Source organism: Lissotriton helveticus, chromosome 9 (assembly GCF_964261635.1).
Source record: "Lissotriton helveticus chromosome 9, aLisHel1.1, whole genome shotgun sequence".
NCBI lineage: Eukaryota > Metazoa > Chordata > Amphibia > Caudata > Salamandridae > Lissotriton > Lissotriton helveticus.
Window position 1 is genome coordinate 1179246423 of NC_136070.1, and position 23508 is coordinate 1179269930.

The following is a 23508-nucleotide window of genomic DNA, read 5'->3' on the forward strand; positions in this document are numbered from 1 at the left end:
TTCGGGTTACAACGTGATTGGTCTGCCCACGGAGACACCTCGGTGAGTTGATGGAGTGGATTTATGGAGGAAGGTAATAATGAAGGCACTCTCTCGCTCATGTGTAGCCATCTATACAACAAAATCACCAACAACGTAAAGTTTACTGACCCTGCAACATTTTGGCCCCATAACTGGGGAGTTTTCAAGCAATCACAGCTAGTGCTAACCAAAAAGAGAAATACATTATGTACAGAGGTATCAATTCTAATCTTGAATGGTTTGATGAATTGTCCTTAATTATGGGGTAACTTTAATTATGGGTTAGCTTTAAAATTGATAGATTCTGCTCACTATCTATGCTGGCTGTTTCTGAACCATGTTGACGTATAAGGTACTGAAAAGTGCCCAGATACAAGACATTGCAAACATTCAAACAACTTCCTGCCTGAGACGGAAAGGTGGGGAAAAATAGCATATTCAGACTTGACCCAAAATGAATGGGCCCATGAGCTAATTCTCTGTGTATTTATAGACAAGAGAAACATGAATGAGAAGTTGGAAGACTGTGACAAGGACTCCTCTACTCATTCTTCAGTTAATAGTTGTATGTAATGCGCCTGACCCACATGACTTTTGGGCACTTTACGGAAACTAAGGGCATCATTAGGATGGTGGGCGGACATCCTCGCGGTAAAAGGGACCGCTCGCCATATGTGCCGGGGTCCCGTGAGTGACATTAGGATGCGCCCACCACACTGGCGGGCGCATCCTGCATTTTTAACATTGCGGCGGGCGGTGGCCAAAAATGCATGTCCTGCATGTGCATGCACAATGTGGCAGGCACCGCGCGGTGCCTGCCATGTTGTGCATGCACATGAATGGGGTACCATAGGTACCCCCCATGTGCCCCCCAACATCCTAGGAGCCCGCAACGGGCCCCCAAACTAAAAAAAATGCATGCCTTACCGTGGCGGCATCTCCCTCCCGTCTGCATCCTGATATGGATGGTGGTGTCTAGCAGACACCGCCACCATATGAAACTCTTTTCCGCCCGGTCGACTTGCCGACCGGGCGGAAAAGCGGCAGACGGTCTTACCGTCCGCCGCAGTCCCCCCACCATACTACTACGGCGGGGGGGGTAATGGGTGGCGGAATGTAGGCAGGTATTTACAGGTGTATGTTAAGCACTCATGTACCAATAGATTCTTAATGAGTGCAAATCCACGTTTAACCTTTATAAAAAGTGCTAATACCGGCTTAAATATGTGTACAGGTAAAAAATGTTTGTGTGTGTGAGTAGAACTACTCACTACATTTTTAAACTATTACATTTCGTTTGAAGCCACTATTTTCATTTTGCATATTTTACTTGTACTGAAAATTGACATTGTAACTTTTGATTTTGTGACTCTGTAAAACTAGGCACGTTTTTCCTTCCTGCGTTTGGTTACAACACTTGTGTTTCAAGCTGCACACATTCCTTGATGTGCAACATTATTTAATTTGGATCTAAATAAGAGTTGGATGTAATCCTTAATTGTTAAACAGTGTTTAATTTGTAAAATATTAAGTGCCAGGGCCCTGACCAGGAGGCAGCTGGTTATTCCAGGTCCCCAAAGCTAAAGGAATGGCTGGGGAGGCAGGTATTAGTAGTTTTTTTAATGTATAATGTATTAATAAACAACTGTTGTTCTGCTAATCTCAAAGTTAGTTGAGCAGTGCCTCCATGGGGTAGACTTAGAGTGGTGCTGACCGATAAGTACCGGTTCTGAGCACCGGAGACAAATTAAGTGCCAGTGGTGAACATCGGATACCACCAGCTCAAATTAAGCACTTATCTAGGAAGGGTGTCTGTCATCTTCCAAGGAAATCCTTTTCATATAAACTTCTGTGTGACTTCTCCTGTAGTGAGAGCCCACGGGCTGTTCTTTTGTACCTTCACAGTTGTAGGTCAGTTTTACCTTATTTCAATTTCAATTTTTCAATTAGTCTTTATTCGATCATAAACAATCATAAAAGACACATATAAACAGCAAGGGAAAAAAATCAAGACATAACTTATTAAAACCAATTACGGTGTCACAAGATAAAATTCAATACAATTCCATTAAAAGGAAACAGACTAATAATACAGGTCATAAAACCTTTTTTCTTAAAACTAGATAATAATTCCTTAAAGCATAGGAATAACCATAAATATGCAGATTTGCGTGAAAAAGGTCACAATCTTATAAGCAAATTAAATTAGAGAAGACTAGAATAGACCATAGCTCATTGAAATCATTTACTTAGTTACATAATTACATAATTACATAATGCCCTGCATCCTATTCCTTCTAAGGGCCCACGTCCAGCTCCAGAATTTAGCCATAGCAATAACTATGACTTCGCTGGTGTCAGTTTTTAGAATACGCAAAGCCATTTGGCAAGATCTTGTTCTTATTTTAGCACAAACTGGGTTTAACCATTTATGGCGAGGGGCCTTATATGCAGGGCAAACAAAAAGAATATGCGGCTAGGTCTCTTCCTCACATGAACAAGAGTGACAATTTATGTCTTGAGCATCCCCCCCCACTTTTTGTGAATGATTTTATCGGGAGAGTACCCACTCTAAATTGGTGATAGAGCTTCCTATCACCAGGGTTGGTAATGGTATCCCAGTAGGCCTCCAGTCTATGTTCAATTTTGTCACCCGGAAAAAGACCTGTTAGGGAATCGCCATTCACCTGAGAAAGGGACTTCTGACAGACCATATCCCTATATAAGGCTTTAAATTTTGATTTCGAGGGAAAAGAATTCACTTCTAGGTCCAGCCACAAGTGGTTGAGGCCCATATCCAATAATGTAGCCTTAATCCTTTGTAGCTATGAGATTTTGTTTGATTTATCAGCTTCTCTAGTATGCTTAAGAGCTTGCGCATACGGAGCTAACTCCGGGGTGGTCCAAAGCCGGCGCCAATAGGCGAGAGGTCTATACCCCGCTGCCTCTTCAAAGGAAGTACACCCCAGATCTAAAAATAAGGGTCTAAGTGGTGTCGACTGGGGGAGATTGGTCAATGCCCTTAAAAATTTGTTCTGCGCTTGGACTAAAGGAACTAAGTTTTCGAAGCCCCAGAGTTCAGCTCCATAGCTTATTGAGGCTTTAACCTTTCCTTGGTAAATTGCCAAAACCGGAGCTACTGGTTTGGTTTTTGATAAACGGTGTTCTTTTAGAAGGGCCCCTGCTAGTTGGTTATGCTTTAGGACCAGCAAATCCACATGTGGCTTCCAATTCATTCTTTTGCCCATTGTAACACCCAAGTAGGTAAACGAATCAGTTTGTTCAAGGGATGCAGTATTAATTTTCCCTCTGGCTTTAACTGGTTTGTTTTTATGCAAGACCATGAACTTTGTCTTGTCAACATTGACTACCAGATCATGGTCATTACAGAAAAGACTAAATCTGTCAAGAGCTCTTTGCAGACCAGCTTGTGTTTTAGACAAGATTAAGGTGTCGCCTGCGAACATTAATAAAGGAACCCTTGAACCGGCTAGAGTAGGGGCTTCCGTGGGATATTCAGAGTAGTATGAGACAACTTTATTAATGAACAAAGAGAAAAGGGTAGGGGCTAACACACACCCCTGCCACATTCCCCTGTTCACCGGAAAACGTTCTGTTGTCTCCCCCTGCTGACCCCACCTAAATTGGGCATAGGTGAAAACATGTTAGAGGCTGCCCCCAGCTAGGACCACAGTGTTCCAATATAACATCATAAATATAAAAACTTGGTTGATGGTGCTAACACGGGAGCAAAATCTTGCTTGATACGTGGATAATATTTCATTATCATCAATCCACCTATTTACCCTACTTAGCACTAACCTAGCCACCAACTTTTGCATAGTGTCTATAAGCCTAATAGGCCGATATTTGGAAGGGCAGGCTCGGTCCCCTTTTTCATATATGGGGACAATCTCAGCCCCACACCAGGAATCCGGAATAGGGGCTCCTCTAGCCAGACCATTTGAAAAAATAAAAATATATTTCAGCCAGTTATCCCGGTCAGATATGTCCGCCGGGATACAATCTGGACCCGTGGCTCTCCCTGTGGCTACCTCATCAAAGGCACGTTCTATCTCCACTAAAGTAAATGTTAGGGTTGACTCCGGAATTACGCCTTGGAATTGCCCAGGATATTTGCCTGCAAGGAGAATTGGGTCTGATAATGAGCAACCCAAGCTTCAGGGGGGACAGTGTTAACAGGTGCCGGACCGACGTTGTCGCCACCTCACTTAATTAAATGCCAGAATCGGCATCAGTGTTTCCCATTAAATGCAACCAACAGGCCCCTCCATCTATTTTCGTTGTGGGCCTTCTTTGCCCGTAGTTGGGTTGCCTTATAATCAGATCTTAATTTCCTTATCTCCTGCGTAGAACCTGCCCTTATTGCATTAGACAAAGCCCTATAGGCGATCCTGCATGCCCCGTCGTACCATTTTGCTGACTTAAACACTAGGTGCCTATTACTTCTTATTTTGGGTTTTACCATATAGGATCTCAACTTGGTGAACAGGGCCTCATGATGTGCTGTAAGGGCTGGAAGAGTATCGTCATTGAAATCAAGTTGCGAGAGGGCAGTAAGGGAATCTACAAATGTTAACTTGATTTGAGTCAAAATGCCCTCATCCTCGGATACCTGTGCCCATTTTAACCTGCGGCAGTCATTGTACATAATCACATCTGAGCAGTGTCCAGACTACCACTCCTAGACAGACAACATGTCACATCTAGTGTCAATAAAAGGGGATCGTTGTCGCTCTTTGATCTTTTCACGACCACTATATCCCTCACCCTTTGCCAGAATTCTAGGTTAATAAGAAAATAATCGATCCTACTTTTCCTTAACCCGCTAATAAAAGTGGGATTGACATTGTTGTCTGATTTGGATCTTCCATTGGCTGCACGAAGCCCCCTCTCTAATGTTAGACTTTTAAGCGGCTTCTGTCCAGTTCCTAATTGGGGCAAGCATTAAAGACGGGACGCCCCACACAGCATCCTCGTCGCTGGTGAGATTCCCGTCTTCTAAGCCAAGTGGTTTGAACGTGCAGTTAAAATCCCCCGCAATAATCCTATTGCAAGACCCGTTTAGTGATTTGATAAATGTATCCAGGCTGGAGACGGTCCGTGAAGCCTTTCCACCTACGAGCCCTTTGGCATAGACGTTAATAAGTATAAACTCAGGTTCATACACGGAAATTATTTTAATTGCCTGAATATCTGAGTTGTCAATCACTAAGTCTTCTACTTGGAGACCAGCCTGTTGTCTAACCCAAATAGTTAGGACGCCTAATGGATGCCCTTTGGTGCTAGGAATTGCTGGCTTGCCAAATGCCAAGTAACCTGGCCAAAAGATTGTGCTCAAAGACCAAGTCTCCTGGAACACAATAATGTCATAAGACTCGATGAAATTAGACCAGTCAGAAGATCTAGTCTTCGTTAACAACCCAGCAATATTCCGGGATAAGATATTTATTGTCCTGAGGGGTGAACCTTCACTTTGTTCTAACAGAGCTATGTTCTCGATACCCTCTGTCCCACTGTCAGTAACTAACTGGGAGTTTGAATCCATCAAATGGGAAGTAACGGGATCAATAGTGGTGTTATCTGTCCCAGATGGATCTGCAGGTATCAGTCAGTCACAGCCAGGCGGGCAACTAGAGCGCAATTTCTGGGGGGGGGGGGCTGAAAATTATTTGTGGGGGGGCTAATTCTTCCAACCACAGACAGAGTGGCTGTAAGAATAGGTGAACACACAACAAAAGCCTAACTTACAATTAATGGTCTTTTAAAGACTTGTTAAGTACTCGGGTGCGGCTGCAATTAGATGCTCGCCAGCCCGCGAAGACGTGTCAGCCCGGGCTGACACACACGACGGGGGGGGGGCTGAAGCCCCGTCAGCCCAATGGGTGTTGCACGCCTGTTCACAGCCATCTAAGACGGACAATGGGGCAAATCAGTTAACTAAGTTTAATTCGAGGGGGTGCTCCATAACCCTATGATTGGCACTGCGACAATCACCACAGGCCCTCCTTCTTAGTTGCGAACAGTAATGTGGTCTGTAGAAGAACCCTAGGGGATGGGGAGATATTTTTCCGGGACAATGCCCTTCATTCCTACTCCCTAAACACTCCAGTATGAGCCTAACTACACGCTCATTATTGAAGTTGGCAACTACACAGTCACCCCCCCATCCTTATTGGAGTATACAACCCAAGATGAACATCTAGCCATTATCAATTGGTTGCAGATATCCCAGCCCCAATTGTACGTTAAGCCAGTGCATTGTTTTCGCCATTACCTGTTTGGTAGATTCTAACTGACCATCCTGAAGAGTAGTATATTCCTCAGGACCACAACCAATGGTGCGGAAGCAGGAGGAAGATTTACTACTACCCTTGGATTGTGTCTGGTCAAGCTGTTTCCCAACCCAGAGTGTATAGCTGGGAAAGCACGACCGGTTCCCACTAGGGGCAGTAGTTAATATATTATCAAAGCCAGACATAGGATTGTTTTGTACAGTATTGCGAGGTGGCCTAGCACAAGGTCTATCTCCCTCCACCCTGGGAGTGCCCGGGATTAGCTGGGCAAATTCACTGGATGTGTTCTCCACCTCACCGAAGCCACCTTCCTGAGCCACAGTACCGACATCAAAAGCAGTGACCACCCCTCTATTCCTGTTTGATAAGGAAGGCAGTGGGTTAGGGATGGCAGGTGGGGGGTTAGACATTATGGGTTTACACATTACATTAGATATGATTTCGGAGTGGCGATTATTTTACCGCAGTAAAGTCATGACAGAACCATGGTTGGACACAGCAAGAAGTTGAAGATTTTCTCCTCAATAACTGTCAGTCTCTCAAGAATTGGAGAAAAGGATGCCGATATAAGGGCCCCCATTTTGACCAGTAGCGTCTCTTCAGATTAGAGCAATGGAATACCAGCTGTAACAGCAATCTGAATGCCAGATGTAAGAATGGTAGACTGAGGCTCAGATGTCGGCAGTGTTAAGGATGCCAAACCACCAGTCTTGTACGTTTTTGGCATCTTTGCATTTGTTTGCCTTTGGGGGGCCCCCTCCCGGCTTCCTCTTTGAGGCGGGCTCGGGTACATTTCCAGAGACTTGAGATTTGGCTTTGGGCACAGACCTTGTATTAACCCGTTGGAATGTGGAACTTGATGATCCCTCTTGCACAAGTTCATGTGGGGCAGGACTAGTTGGTAGCTCATTTATTGTAGAGGTGTCCAGCGATAAAGATGGAGTCTGGCAAAGACCTCCGGCAGAGTTAGGAGAATCTAAACCTGTGGCCAAGCTGCATTCTGGGGAATGTGTAAGCATCAATACACCCAGAGATGAGCGTTTGTTATGCAGGGGATTGAGAGATAAATGCTGCACAGTCAGGGCATTTTCATGGGCTCAGACATAGCTGGCTCTTAATATGAATTGGTCCAGAGTCCCAGCCACACTTCCGCCCGTGAGAGCGTTCCTCCCCCTTCCCTCCCGGGAGTTCATCTTACCAGCAAGGCTCAGAATCTAAACACTCGTGAGGGATCAAACCCAGGGAAACCTCAATAAGTAGGAAGTGACTGACCTTACAATGCTGGACAGCTAAGAGGAGGGTCCTGGCCCGGCCTCATTCGGTCTCAAACGGGCCCGCCCTTGGCCCGGGCTTCGCCCAGTGTCCGCCTGCGCGCCTCCCGCGAAGCGGGTGCCGCGAGCTTTGAAGTAGGCTCCCCACAGGTGCAGGCAATAGAGATGAGGCTCCTCGGACTTGGAGTCCCTTGCTGGTCGCGATGATCCTGGCGTCAAGCAGCGGCAAATGCGGCAAAAGCGGCTCCCACGAAGCGGGTGCCACGAGCATTGAAGTAGGCTCCCCCAAGGTGCAGGCAATAGAGATGAGGCTCCTGGGACTTGGAGTCCCTTGCTGGTCGCAATGATCCTGGCGTCAAGCAGCGGCGAATGCGGCAAAAGCCGCTCCAAGTTTTACCCTATTGTTGCCTTTACTTTACATTTGCTCATGCAAATGTAAAAGCGTGCAGGCTTTTTCCATATATGACATTGTTTTTTTGGGACATATTGTGATATTGCAATGTCATGTAAGTGTTTTTCTGGTTAACGTAAATAGGCAAACACTGCATGTACTACCATTGGTATTGCCCAATAATGCATAGACGACCCCGTCGTTCAGGGGTTGTTTGTGTGTATATAGGTTTTACCAAAAATATATAAGGTATATTATACATAACATAAGACAAAAAAATTAATCATAAATACGGTGCATGTTTTGCAAAACCTGAGATAGTACTCATTATCCTGACAATGCCAGGATCAAAACAATATGCCTTCAGTGCTTCATTTGAGCCGGTGGTTTCTGGTACTCGGCACCGGCACTTAATTGTGAACACCAGCCCTATAACAGTCTTCCACATGGTGACACTATCTGCAATTTAGAGATGAGCAAAACAACAGCTGTTTATTAATTCAACAAACCTTAAAAACGATTAGCTCCTGACACCCAAGCTATTCTTATAGCTTTGGGGGCCTGGAATAGTCTGAATAATCCCACTTGTAGGTGTATTATTGTTTGTACTTGCATGGGCATTGTCTTTGGCAGCGCTGGCGAGGCAATGGGTGGTTAAAACTGATGTTGCCTTCTGGCGAGGGACCTGACGCATATTTTATTACAAATTAGGCACTGGATGCATCATAACATCAGTGAATAATTAAGGCATGAAATCCATCAGATTACGAAAAAGGGTACATGAAGAAACTTTAGGGTACAGGGGTACCTGCACACCTATACAAGGAATATGGTAAACACTATTGTCCTAAATAGAACAAGTTACTAGTATTTAGGGGCCTCCATCAAGGTCTTACCCCACAATGTAGAAAGTGAAACCGGCGGGTTGAGGAGGGGTGAGCGCCCGAAACCAGTCTAGGATGCTTGTTTCTGCTCCAGGGAGGACCTGGCTTGGCAGTTCAGGCTGGACAATTCCCATAAGGAAAAAGGTCAAGACTGATTTGCATATGGCTGGGTCCAAACTGGGGTGGCATGGTGAGCAAAATAATGATGTATTAAGCCCAGATCTTTGTGACTGGGGGTGAATGCATTGTATAGCATTCCGTCCATCATTTGTTCCTTTTGTATTTGTTGCCCTAAGTGGGAAGGGTATGCTCAGACGTGGGTCCCATGCTCACTGTGTCACTGGATTCAATCTAGCCTGGATGATGAGGGGTGATTCCCCGAAACCGGTCGCAGGAAGCTTGTTTCCGGTCCAGCGAGGACCTGACTTGGAACTTCGGGTTGGACTGTTCTCATAAGACTGATGGGTCCAAACTGGGGTGGAGTGGTGAGCAAAAGAACAATGGATTAAACCCAGATCTTTGTGACTGGGATGAATGTTTGCATTGTTCAGCATTCCGTCCATCATTTGTTCTGTTTGACTTTCTAAATATGGCATTTTCAAAATTGTAATTTAAAAACTGACTTCGCTGTAAGTTTGGGTTTTTCATTGCAATTCCAAAGACACCAAATATGAAATGGTTACCTGCTCCCAAGTGGAAATGACAGCTTATTAATTGTAATAAGGTTACTCCAATGGGATCCTATGGGAGAGGTAGGCCTTGCAGTAGTGAAAAACGAATTTAAGAGTGTTTCACTACCAGGACATATAACACTTAAAAGGAAATGCCCTAAGTTTTAAATGCTAGCATCCTGCCATTTGGGCTGTCCAGGGCCTACATGCAAGTGACTTGCCTGTATTAAAAAAGGAAGGTTTGGGCCTGGCAAAAGTCTCCTTTGTTCCAGGTCAAAGTGGCAGTTTTAATCCACACACACAAAGTCCTGAGATGTGTTTAAAATGCTACTTAAGTCGGTGGCACAATCAGTGCTGCAGACCCACTAGCAGCATTTAATTTTCAGACCCTGGGCACAGGGAGTGCCACCTTACTAGGGACTTACAAGTAAATTAAATATGCACATTGAGTATAAGCAAATGTTACCATATTTTAGGGAGAGAACGCAAGCACTTTAGCACTGGTCCTCAGTGCTACAGTGTGCAGAGTCCTAAGAGTCCCAAAGCCAGCACAAACGAAGTCAGCGAAACAGGACGTCGGAAGACAAAAGGTTTGGGGGAAAATCACACCAAGGATACCTGGTCTAACACAGGCCATAGGCAGTCTGCTGACAAGAGGTGACAGGTTATAGAGGATTATCTGAGGCATGTTGTTCGAGGAGAGATTCTTCCTGTCAATTCCTTAATGAAAAGGATACCTTCTGACCCTGCTCATAGGTTCTTCCACCATGAAAGTAAAAGGGACACCTCTAAGTTGCCTCATCAGATTCTTGACCTGAAATAGGAGTGATATCTGGCTTCTGATTGTTTGTAAATTCTCCTGCTCCTACCCATAATCCTCTCTGTCTGAAAGAGCAGTACACCTGTATTCCCATTCAGCCGCGGGCCGTGGAGGGAGTTACGGTGGGGCAGGGAGGCGGGGAGAGGGAGGGGCAGGGTGGAGAGGGCTAAAAACCGGCACATGGATAATTACAGGTAAGTAAACAATTTAAATAATAAAACGAATTTCCTAGCGCGCACTGCATCGCAAAATGCGATGCAGTGCGCGCTACGAAATTCATTTTATTAATTAAATTGTTTACTTACCTGTAATTATCCATGTGCCGGTTTTTAGCCCTCTCTACCCTGCCCCTCCCCCTCCCCGCCTCCCTGCCCCACCGTAACACCCTCCACGGCCCGCGGCTGTTCCCATTCACGATGCTGCACTGCCTAGTAAGTGGACCCTGCTTTATCCCAGTTTTCCTGCTGGAATGAAAGAGATTTTCCAGTTTCGGCACAAGCATGCCTTTTCATTCAGAGGGTGACCCTATCTTCTGAAAGAAGAGGTATGCATGTGCTCTTATGTGAAGTGGGAGAGGTAAGATATGCCCATGCTGGTGTACAAACACACACCCTATTAATGGAAATGGGTCCTCTCCTTCCTCCTATTGGACAACACTCTCAGAATTGAAGGCAGACCCAAGCTACATGCTTATGAGATCTGCTACTGCAACTATCATAAGGAGGTACATACACTAAATTCCTAGATCTTCTCAATATTTCCTTCTGCTGCTGTTATTTTGGAAATTTGTGGAATTTTACCAGTGAGAGTAGAAGAGGTGAACACCGTCAAAAAGAACCATTTCAATAGCTTAATCAAGTGCCACATTTTCATAACATTTGACAAAATAAAGCAAAAACTGCATATGCAAAGGAAGAATGAGGTAAACGAATCTGTGGGGTTCCATAAAACACAATGCATGGTAATAAAATTTGGAGCATGGCTTGTATCACTTTTGTCATTCATCTATTCTTTCTGTGCTGTGCCCTTTCAGAATCCTTGTGGATGCAGACACCTTGACTATTCCTGGTGTGGCATTGGAGGATCAAGGCGTGTACTCCTGCGTCGCTAGCACGTCCCTCGACAGCACCATGGCAGAAACCCGCTTGGTCGTCCTGGGTAAGAACTACTTTCACTCGGTTATGCAAATGTTGCTTCTGTTCTTTTATGTCCTACTTTTCACAAGGACTAGACTCATCTGCAGTTTTCAGCTCGGTAGAAGTCCCATAACCCAATTAAAATTGATCCCTGTGGTAATCACGAATGTGACACCCCAGCACTCACTAATGCAAAGATGTAAGTACATGCTCGATGCATACTGGGCACAGTTGTTATGATGTTCTGATTTAAAGGTGGCACATGAGTACAGTCTTTGGAGATACATTATGCCTTTGCTTTTGAAGGTGAAATGATGATAGAGTCCGAAAAGGGTCTGAACATTTGTGGTGTTTTATGTAGGGGAAATGACAATTGCTGCATCTCAATGACAACCCGTTGGAGTTCTGGACTTTTTAGTTCCGTCCAGAGGTGTCAGGGACAACACCCGAAGACCCCGGAGTTCAACCTGTCTTGGTACACAAACAAACAGAAACACGGGCTTCTCGATGGTGGCGTCAAAGACCAAAGGTTTATTACTGCAGGGACACAGAAGTCACAGAAACTACACATGGGCAGTATCTAGGAGCCTGTTCGATTTGTACAAAGAGGATTGCTCCTTATATACTAAATATTGGGCTTCAGGCAAATTCTTTACATGTTACCACAGTTCTAAACATTCGTGTCTTAAACAATAAATATTTGGCGTTGCACAGGAATCGTCAACAGTATCTGATGTCAAAACATTACGAATGAGGGGTTCCCACTAGTCCATCATAATCCCATGTCAATTCTTCATTCAAGACCCGGACCGCCTCATCGTAAATTTCGTTACCTCCCCCTAATAAAGGCCCAGAAGGAAAGGAGCAGAGCCAGGTGTAGAAGATAGAAAGACAGGATAAGAAATGTTTGTGGGTCGTAAATGGGCACGGTTACCAGCTTCGGCCGCCTAATCATGATCAGGCCAACAAACACAAGAACCAGTATAGCAGGACTGGCCTCAGGCTGGGGAGGCAGTTCTTGCCGAGTCATGCTGCTACAGCGTTGCTGGCCTAAGGTGCACGTGTCACTAGCAAGGTGAATTGCCGGTTAAAGCCTACGTGTCCTTTAATGGAAAGAGATCATTGCGTGTCCATTGACTATGTGAGGGCAAGGAATACAAAATGGCTTCCGTGTTCTAAAATGGATGCCACGGGTAGAACAGAAATGTGTTTGTAACTGGAGTGCTCTTGCTCGTAGCATAGCGAAAACACCAGGATGTACTAAATGGATCATTTGCGGTTCACTGATACCAAAATTATGTATTTACGACAATGTTATAAACACGAGTAAAATCGTCACGGAACCTCAGACCCTCCTTTTGCCCTTACATAGGCAATTACTCAGTCTATATCAGAGTCAGAGTCTAATTCTATGCTCATTAGGTCAGTGACATGTTGTTGTATCATCATCCTGTCTCGTGTCTTTTCTCCTAATGTAGGTGGTTTTCTGAAACAGGTTGCAGCACAGAGGCTACACAGAGCGGGACCACATTGGATAATAAGACAGCACGAGAACAGACATACTAGGATGACACCAATGACCATCAGAACCTTCCATCCCCACGCTGATACCAGAGTCCAAAACCACTCCATGAAGGACCAGTTTCCCTTATCTACGTGTATAGAGTCGGAAATCTTATGTAGCTTAGAGATTGCTTCATAGACTGTTGGAGCATTATTTGGAATAAAGACACAGCAGCTCGATTGGATCATTCTGCATACCCCACCTCGATCTGCAAGTATTACGTCTAGAACCATACGGTTCTGCAACGTCATGAGACGATCCGCTTGAAGCTCAGCTGTTAAGTTACTAAGGGCACCAGCAGTTTCTGTAATAGTAGATTCAACTACTCGTGTTAGTTGACGTATACTTCTACTATTAGCCATAGGCCCCCAAAACGGAAGGAAACCTTTGAAAAAGTCTCCAGCTTCTTGACCAGCGGTATCTTCCTTGCTGAAGACACCTCTTGCTACTCTGGTTTTGTGATAATCTGAAGAAGCAGTGTATGTCGGAGGTAACAATCGAGCAATATAACATGAACCTGAAAAGTCAGCAGGCAGCCATGTATATGCTCTGTCCTGACAAATGAAGTAGGTACCCCTAGCAGTCAGAAAGGCAGGGGAGGAGTCAGACGGAAATACGTAAGTCTCAACGCACTCACTGCTCCCTAGCTGAGCTCTCGGATTTCTCCCATTTCCTTGCAAACAGACCTGACCTCGGTGAGGCACGACCCAAACTGAAGTGGAGCTTTTACGCTTGCTTTCTCCCAAACCAAGGCGATACTCTGTAGAGTTCCAACTCAAATACACCAGTAATTCATCTCTAGGATAAGATGGAGTATTATTGACGTCTTTAATCATATCAATAATTCCCTGGACTAAAGCTTTGTTGGCTGAGTTGTATTTAGTGGACCGTGGTGGACGCGGAGGATAGGTCTCAAGGGCATATGAAAAAATGGTCTGAAAAGCCTGAAATGATCCATTATAGCTGAAAGGCAAGACTAAATAGGGAATGCCTTTATCCATAGTGTGAGGTATCAAGCCACACACCCAGCAGTCTGTAGTATTAACTATCAGTTGGTGTTGATGCAAGAGCTGTACAAATGTATTGTTAATAAATTCTGAGCGTCGAGCTTGTTCGTGTTCAGGAAATGAGTGGAAAGAATGCATAGAAGAAACCGTAGAAGTAGTAGGATCAAGGGAAGGTACTGTAGTTACTGGCATAAAAATCAAATGTACACCAAAGACGATTCCACCCACCAACGTTATTAAAACGATTAAAAATGTAACTGCACATTGCATTAGAAAGCATTTGCTGTGTAGTATTCTGTTCAGTCTATTTCTGCGAACATAAATTACATTTTCTCGTTGTAGCTCAGGAAGCTCCATCTTCTACGACCGTTCGCGACCACTGATGATGTGTACGTAGATGAAAATGCCTCTATCAGCCCTGGGAGTTCCCAGAACTAACAGAAAGATCGACCTTGTGTCGGACCCCCGCAGATTCAACTAGGCACACAGCCACGACCCTACGGCTACCCAGACGGCAAGGCAATTTTAAAACAAAAAGAAACAATACATAGTATTAGCAAACTTCCTGGCTGGAGGCAATGTATAGCAAATTCAAATCTGAAAATAGGCAGTTTCCTGCTTTATTTGTCCATATGGCAAGAACGTAAGTTGTATCTCAGTTTTGCAGGAGCTGTCTGATCTGGGAACAATGTATTTTCAGCTGACGTTGCAATGTTCACGTTCGCAGATGACAAATGTTCTTTTGGTACAGATGACAAATGTTCAGGGTTCAAAAGAGCAGTTTCAGGAGGAGAGTCAGAATTTGGTGAATCCGTGATCAGTTCTGCATCGCTGAAAGGTATGAACCTGGGGATTTGTTCCGTTTCAGAGGCACCGATTCCTTTCTTTACCCAGTTGTCGTAAGGAAGTGGCAGAGGCACACGTTTAGCATGAGTCGTATGGATCCAATTTCTTCTTCCGGCCACACGAATAGCAGTTCTCGTTGCTAGCAGGACTTGGAACGGGCCAATAAATCTGGGCTGAAGATTTTTCGTTCTTGCAAAATTTCGGATGACCACCTGATCACCCGGTTTCAGCTGATGGCCTGGACTCTCCGATGGCTTTGGCAATGCGTCGAAAACCTGTTGGTGAATAAGACTCAATTTAGCAGTCAAGTCGAAAAGGTAATCAATTAACATTGGGTATTCCAGCTGCTTAAATTCTTTCGGTCTAGGTACCCCCCAAACATTTGCAGGACGACCGAAAACTATTTCGTAGGGACTAAGCCCTACTCTAGAATGTACAGTTGCTCTTGTTGATAGCAAAGCCAAAGGCAATGCGTCTGGCCAGGACAAACCCGTGGATGCTTGTATCTTAGCGAGTTTCAGTTTAAGGGTGCCATTGTAACCCTCGACTAAACCCGCGGACTGGGGATGATTCGCACTATGAAATTTCTGTCTAATCCCTAGGCCGGCACACACACTCTGCATAACTTTCCCTATGAACTCACTTCCGTTGTCTGACCATACAATCCGTGGCATTCCGTATCTGGGGAAGTATTCTTTAAGAAGAATTTTGGCAGTGGATAAGGCAGTATTGTCCTTCAGTGGGTATGCTTCGATCCATCTGGAGAAAGCACAAACTACCACTAGGACGTATTTCAGGTTATTACAACGATCCATGTGAATGAAGTCTAGCTGGATCACTTCAAAGGGGCAGGAAGGAGGAGCGAAGTGACCTGCAGGTGTGGGGATTCCCTTGCCAGGATTATGCATCAAGCATACCATACAATTCCTCACCACTCTCTCTGCACACCTACTAATCCCGTCATTCTTCCAGACCGGAGCCAACATCTTACAAATCCCTTTTGAACTGATGTGCGCTGTTCCATGTGCCATCGTCACTACTGCAAGCACATACGCATCAGGCAACATCCAACGCTGTTGTTCCGACAAGTCAATCCAACACCCACTCGAGTCCAATTTACCCGTGCTCTCTTTCCATGCAAGTTTTTCCTCCTCAGTCGCCTCTTTCTGAATTTCTTTCACGCTTTCCACTGTGTCTTCACACATTCCAGACTCAGAAATCCATCTTGCAGACGTTGCAACATACATTCTACTCATCATATTTCTGGCTGTCTGTTTTGCAGTCTCATCAGCAAAAGCATTCCCACGACCAACATCATTTGTGATTGCTTTATGAGCACTGCATTTCACAATCGCAACTTCAGTCGGTAAGGTTAGAGATTCCAACAAGTCATTAACTAGCTGACCATGTTGAATCTTAGTCCCATGGGACGTAATGAAACCTCTCTCTTTCCACAAACGGCCAAAACTATGGGCCACGCCGAACGCGTACTGACTATCTGTGAACACGTTCACTCTCTTTCCCTTAGCTAAAACGCACGCTCTTGTTAGCGCGATCAATTCTGCAGCCTGGGCAGAATTCTGACTCACTCTTGCAGTCTCCACAATCGTACTCAAAGTCGTTACTGCATAAGCAGCAGTCACATCACCATTCTCCAATTTGAAGCAAGACCCGTCAACATACAACGTGCCATCTGGTTCTGACAACGGAGTGTCTTTTAAGTCGATTCGTCCTTTTGTTTCTTCCTCAGTTCTGAAACAACAGTCGTGTGGTTCGGAATCACTCGACTCTTCGCTAGTCGGCAACAATGTTGCTGGATTCAATACATTGCATCTTTTGATCTGAATATGACTAGCTAACAGTGTCAGTTCATAACCTGATAATCTAGCACTGGTAAGGTGTTGCGTCTTGGTTCGGTTCATGAGTGTATCCACAGCATGAGGAACCATGACTACTAGCATGTTGTTCATTACTAAACCAGCAGATTGTCGAATGGAAGCTGCAGCTGCGGCTGTAGCTCTCAAGCAACTAGGCAATGCTCTAGCTACTGGATCTAATGTTGATGAAAAATACGCACAAGGGCGTTGTTTATCACCAAATTTCTGCGTCAAAACACTCAATGCACAACCTTCTCTCTCGTGGACATAGAGCGTGAATGGCTTACTGTAGTCGGGTGTACCCAATACAGGTGCTGAACACAGTGCATTTCGTAACTCAGAAAAACTCTGCTGACATTCAGCAGACCATGGTACCGGACTCGGGACACCTTTCCCAGTCAAGGCTACCAATGGTTTTGCTAGAAGAGAAAAATTTGGGATCCATTGCCTACAATATGAGGTAATACCCAAAAAGGCACGTACTTCTCTCTGCGTGCTAGGAACGTTCATCTGTGTAATTGCTTTTATTCTCTCTGGGGTCAACTTCCTTCCCTCCTTTGACAAGAGATGACCTAGGTAGGTCACTTCTTGGCAGCAGTATTGCATTTTTGAAGGTGACACCTTGTGATTCAAATCTGACAAGTGATGCAATAAAGAAATCGTAGCTGTTTTGCAAGTTTCCTTGTCATCGGCAGCCACTAGAAGATCATCGACATACTGTACTAAAGCAGAACCACGAGGAAGTACGAAGGAATCTAACTGGCTTTTTAATGCTTGACTGTAAATGGATGGGCTTTCACAATAACCTTGTGGAGCGCGTTTAAATCTAAAACTTCGTCCTCCTAGAGAGAAACCGAAGATATCTCTGCTTTCCTCGGCTATCGGAATGCTGAAAAAGGCATTTTTCAAGTCGACAACCGAAAACCATGCTGCTGTAGCAGGAATCAACGTTAACAATGCAGTAATGTCTGGAACCACAGGAAACTGTGGGATCACAATTTTATTAACCTCTCTAAGATCAATTACGAACCTATATACTGGAGGCTTTGTAGGGTCAGTTCGTTTCAAAATAGGCAGTACAGGACTATTACAGACATTACCTCTAGTCTCTTCTACAACATCTTTCTTGATCAGGTCTTGTACTATCAGTAGGAGCGCACGCTCACCTTCACTAGAGATTCTGTATTGTGGAATTCGTGGAAGTTTGACATTTGCTTTCAAAGTTACTACATAGGGTGGAATTTCCAATAGACCTACATCATTAGGACCAGTCGCCCAAAGAGTATCAGGGAGTGAACGCAGCTCTGGTGGGAGCGCATCCATCGACAAGTACATCGGGGAGATTATTCTTTTACCCAACGTAAGCTGTACACCTGCTGGAGAACAGTACAATGTCGCGTACAGGCGTTTTAACAAGTCTAAACCAAGCAGATTTTCGTTACAACCTGTCGTCAAAATCAGGGGTGCTTTCAATTGACGGGGTCCAACAGAAATAGACAAAGGACCAGAAACAGGGTTGTGAACAGGGGCGCCCGAAAAACCTACTGAAACGTTTGTTGAGCCAGACAAAGGTGCGCCAGGGAGTTTCGCATGTATGATAGAACTTTTTGCTGCACCAGTATCCAACAGAAACGGTTCGACTATACCTGATGCTGCTACCGCGACATAAGGCCCACTCTGATCTACTGGTACTGATACTACTCCCTCTCTTTGTTCATGGCTGTCCTAGTATTCACTTTGCTGACCTTCCTCACTAGCTTCATAATAGTCTTCAACATGATACTGTGGAGACCTATTCTGTTGGGCAGATTGTCCATTACGCTGGTCGAAATAATTAGAGGGGCGATCACTTGTCTGTGGAGGCATAGCACCTCGTCCTCGACCTCTAGAGTTTTGCATAGAACTACCACGACCTCTCTGAGCGGCCGCATCATTATTTTGCGCCCGAACTGGACAATCACTTTTGTAATGACCTTCCTTTTTGCAATAAGCACATTGATTCCATTGGTATTGTGGCCTTTGAAAATTATAATCCGTTCTTTGATATGACCCTTGCTGCATATTAGTTTGATTCATGCGAGGCGGATAAGCTTGCTGTAAAAGTACTTTAGTTTTTAAATCTTTCGTCTTTTTATCTGATTTTTCCTTCTCTTCTTTATCCCTATTTTCGTAGTACTGAGCAGTCGCAAGTATTTGCGCAGTCGTAGAGACAGCCCACGCACTTTCAGAATTCTTTAATTTACCACTAAGTTCTGGCAACAGATTGTGCACAAATTTATCAACAAATAATCTCTGGCCCCCTTCTGTGCTCATATCCTGACCACTATGATCCACGAAAGTCTCTTCGAATCTTGTGAAAAAGTCGGAGACGCTTTCGTCTTTCTTGTGTTTGCATGCGGACAATTTATCCCAGTTAACGCGTAATGCAGGCATTAAGGTTTTCATTAAATCGATTATTCTACCAGGCAAGTTAGCAATTAAAGGTTCAGGTTTGGAACCACCTATTTGTTGACCATCCGCTGCAGTTATAGCTGCCCAGTCACCACCTAGGGCAACTGGATGATTCTCTTTACGAATTTTAGCCCAAATTGGTTGCGGTACTACGTTACCAAATAGCAGATCTATGTCAGCAAGATTCAATACACAAGCGTCAACTGTTTGAGCCAACTCTTTGTAGTACCCTGCAGGATTTTTACGCGGATCTGGCAAGGCCTGTTTTACTGCTAACACTTCAGCTCGTTTCCATGGAATATGTATCCAGACTCTCTGGAATTGGGCCGGAGCGGCTGCAATACCAAGCGGTGCATTAGCTTGCACAGCTTCACGCCAAATTGGTGGAACCTCTCTCATTGGATATTGACGATTTCGTTTCGTACTACGTTTCTCTAACTCTCTCGGTGAAAGAAGGGACGAGTCGGATCTATAACTTAAAATTAGTTCCATCGCTTCTTTTATATTTTGACCAACTATCATACCTGTAGCAAACTCTTTCTGAACATTAATTAATTCTCCTAAATTTGATTCAGGGTCATCCTCTTCCAATTCCTCACGTAGAAGGAAACACATTTCATCGAACACATATCGTTGTGTCGGTTCGTTCCATTGCATAAATGTATCTAATACATTTTGTACATTATATCTTCCAACTTTCGAAACCCATCTAAGGGCAGTGGAATCTAGTATTCCTCTTTCTTCAGTACTGGGAAGCTGACTACGTCTCTGCACAGAGTCAGAGGTAGGAGTCTTAATCAGAGTTTTATAGAAGGGAGATAGAATATTAGAGACAGAATCAGTGATTCTTCGTCGTACAGAAAGCGGAGTCATAATACTTGCAGAGGCAGTGAATAGAGTAGTAGTTGGAATAGATAGATCAGGAATAGTAGGAGTAGCAGGCAAAATAGCTTGTGAAGTGGCAGGTGTGGGTGACACAGGCATAGGAAAAGAAGCCGGCAACCCTAGAAGAGGGGTTGTCGAAGGAACATTAATATTGACCACAGGAGGTACAGGAACTAGATTCAGGGGAGCGGGAACAGGGACACCAGGTTGTCCAGCAACCGGTAATTGAACATTCGGTATAGGTGGAGCCGTAGCACCCTGTGCATACGGTGGGGGTGATCGTAACAAGTAAGACAATAGGGGATCCTTTTCAGGGTCCTCTACTATCTTAGCCGTACTCGATGGCAAAGCAGGATAGCACTTGTCTATCGCTAAATTACGCTCTCTATCGGCCACCTCCATCGCTTTCTCAGACTCGTTGAGTTGCAGCTGCCTAGCAGACTGTTCTAAAGTCAACTCTTGCTCTTTCTGTTCTTTCTTCAACTTTTTAATTTCTCTCCGTTTAGATTCTTTTCGCCAATAACGGAAAGAATCAAACATTGCCGGCCGGGCTTTCTTCTTAAACAACCTTCTTTCTAAATTATCAAGAACTTCAGGTTCAAAACTACCATGTAGTGGCCAACTAAGGACACCGTCTTTCTCTGTGAAGCGGATCCATACCTCATTATAAGAGATAGGGCCCACACCAAATTTGCAATATAGATCATAAAGGGGAGTTCCAATCGGAGGAACCAAACACGAGTCCTCCAACCGGGAATCACTGTTGCAACTAAAACAAGACAACATACAATTTTTCCGACTTACCATTTTATAATCCGGAACACAAGACAAACAAGACACAAACAGAAAAGATGCGCACTCGAACCACGAACTTAGGCCTACCAGAACTGACAAATGTATCGATACCTGAACTGAACAGAATGATTATCGTAACCAGAATAACCAGTGATAATCTTACAGAACTGAACTGAACTGAGAACTAAAAGGATTATCCAAACAGGAGCAATCCTCACAAAATATTTAACTAGCAACCACTGAATACTTAACTGAGGCACTGAAGACGTCACCAAGGAGAAACCCGTCACGTTTCGCCGTACTGAGGACTGCACCTCGGGTCCAAGACAGGGCGACGGTCAAGGCAACGGAGCACTGCAGCCGTCTGAACGGGAACCCTCGTGGAAGAGGACGTCGGGGCCACTTTTGCGATATGCCGGGATCGATGAAGTGGGGCGCCTCCCTCTGAAATCTTCACACGAAGCTCCTCGAACTCTTCAGGCTTCTGGACCGGTACCGAATGACGTCGCCCCGAGTTGGGCGCCAAATGGAGTTCTGGACTTTTTAGTTCCGTCCAGAGGTGTCAGGGACAACACCCGAAGACCCCGGAGTTCAACCTGTCTTGGTACACAAACAAACAGAAACACGGGCTTCTCGATGGTGGCGTCAAAGACCAAAGGTTTATTACTGCAGGGACACAGAAGTCACAGAAACTACACATGGGCAGTATCTAGGAGCCTGTTCGATTTGTACAAAGAGGATTGCTCCTTATATACTAAATATTGGGCTTCAGGCAAATTCTTTACATGTTACCACAGTTCTAAACATTCGTGTCTTAAACAATAAATATTTGGCGTTGCACAGGAATCGTCAACAGTATCTGATGTCAAAACATTACGAATGAGGGGTTCCCACTAGTCCATCATAATCCCATGTCAATTCTTCATTCAAGACCCGGACCGCCTCATCGTAAATTTCGTTACCTCCCCCTAATAAAGGCCCAGAAGGAAAGGAGCAGAGCCAGGTGTAGAAGATAGAAAGACAGGATAAGAAATGTTTGTGGGTCGTAAATGGGCACGGTTACCAGCTTCGGCCGCCTAATCATGATCAGGCCAACGAACACAAGAACCAGTATAGCAGGACTGGCCTCAGGCTGGGGAGGCAGTTCTTGCCGAGTCATGCTGCTACAGCGTTGCTGGCCTAAGGTGCACGTGTCACTAGCAAGGTGAATTGCCGGTTAAAGCCTACGTGTCCTTTAATGGAAAGAGATCATTGCGTGTCCATTGACTATGTGAGGGCAAGGAATACAAAATGGCTTCCGTGTTCTAAAATGGATGCCACGGGTAGAACAGAAATGTGTTTGTAACTGGAGTGCTCTTGCTCGTAGCATAGCGAAAACACCAGGATGTACTAAATGGATCATTTGCGGTTCACTGATACCAAAATTATGTATTTACGACAATGTTATAAACACGAGTAAAATCGTCACGGAACCTCACCGTAAATGTAATAATTAGAGGCTGATTCACAAAGATTTTGCCTTGAGTAGGTGTGTTTAGTCTTGCAATACTTATGGGTTTTCTAAAACAATGTGTTTGACTCTTGTCTTTATTCTTTGCAGTGTCGCGAGCTGTTTTCGCATGTTAAAATTACCATACCTTGATATGTTTAAAGTTCTGTTTTGTCAGGTACTTGTATATTGTGACGTATTATGTTTTATTATGCCTATGAGTCCCCTCGCCTCCATCGCACGTCAGCACAACCTCAACATCATCTCCTACGCCGACGACACCCAGCTGATCCTTTCCCTCACCAAGGACCCCAACACCGCCAAAAACAACCATCACGAAGGTATGAAAGAAGTAGCCGAATGGATGAAACAGAGCCGCTTAAAACTCAACTCAGACAAAACGGAAGTGCTCATCCTAGGATCCTCCCCTTCAGCTTGGGACGACTCCTGGTGGCCTTCCGCTTTGGGATCAGCGCCCACACCCACAGACCATGCACGCAACCTCGGCTTCATTCTAGACTCCTCTCTCTCAATGTCCAGACAAGTCAACGCCGTATCGTCCTCCTGCTTCAACGTCCTTCGCATTCTCAAAAAGATCTTCCGCTGGATCCCCCTCGAAACAAGAAAAACTGTCACCCATGCACTGGTCACAAGTCGACTGGACTATGGCAACACACTCTATGCCGGAATGACAACAAAATTACAGAAAAAGCTCCAGCGCATCCAAAACGCATCAGCAAGAATCATATTAGACCTCCCGCGCCAAGAGCACATCACCGGTCACTTAAAAAACCTCCACTGGCTTCCCGTCAACAAAAGAATTACTTTCCGCCTTCTTACCCACGCACACAAGGCCCTTTATAATCTAGGACCCGAATGCCTCAACACCCGACTGTCCTTCTACTACCCCACCTGCCAACTAAGATCATCCAATCAAGCCCTCGCCGCAGTCCCGCATCCGAAAAACCACCATGGGCGGCAGATCCTTCTCCTTCCTGGCTGCCAAGACCTGGAACTCACTCCCCACCCACCTCCGCCTTACTCAGAACCACATCTCCTTCAGAAAAGAACTGAAAACATGGC

At 44.9% G+C, this 23508-nt stretch overlaps 1 protein-coding gene across 3 annotated transcripts in view; it reads left to right on the forward strand.

Annotated features, from left to right (window-relative positions):
• The window catches only part of CHL1 (cell adhesion molecule L1 like), a 524527-nt gene that overhangs the window by 406907 nt on the left and 94112 nt on the right, over positions 1–23508 (forward strand). For all 3 annotated transcript variants that reach the window (XM_078661653.1, XM_078661651.1, XM_078661652.1), the window contains one exon: positions 11409–11533. In XM_078661653.1, the coding sequence (XP_078517779.1) occupies positions 11409–11533 (125 nt within the window). The remainder of the gene's footprint in view (positions 1–11408; positions 11534–23508) is intronic.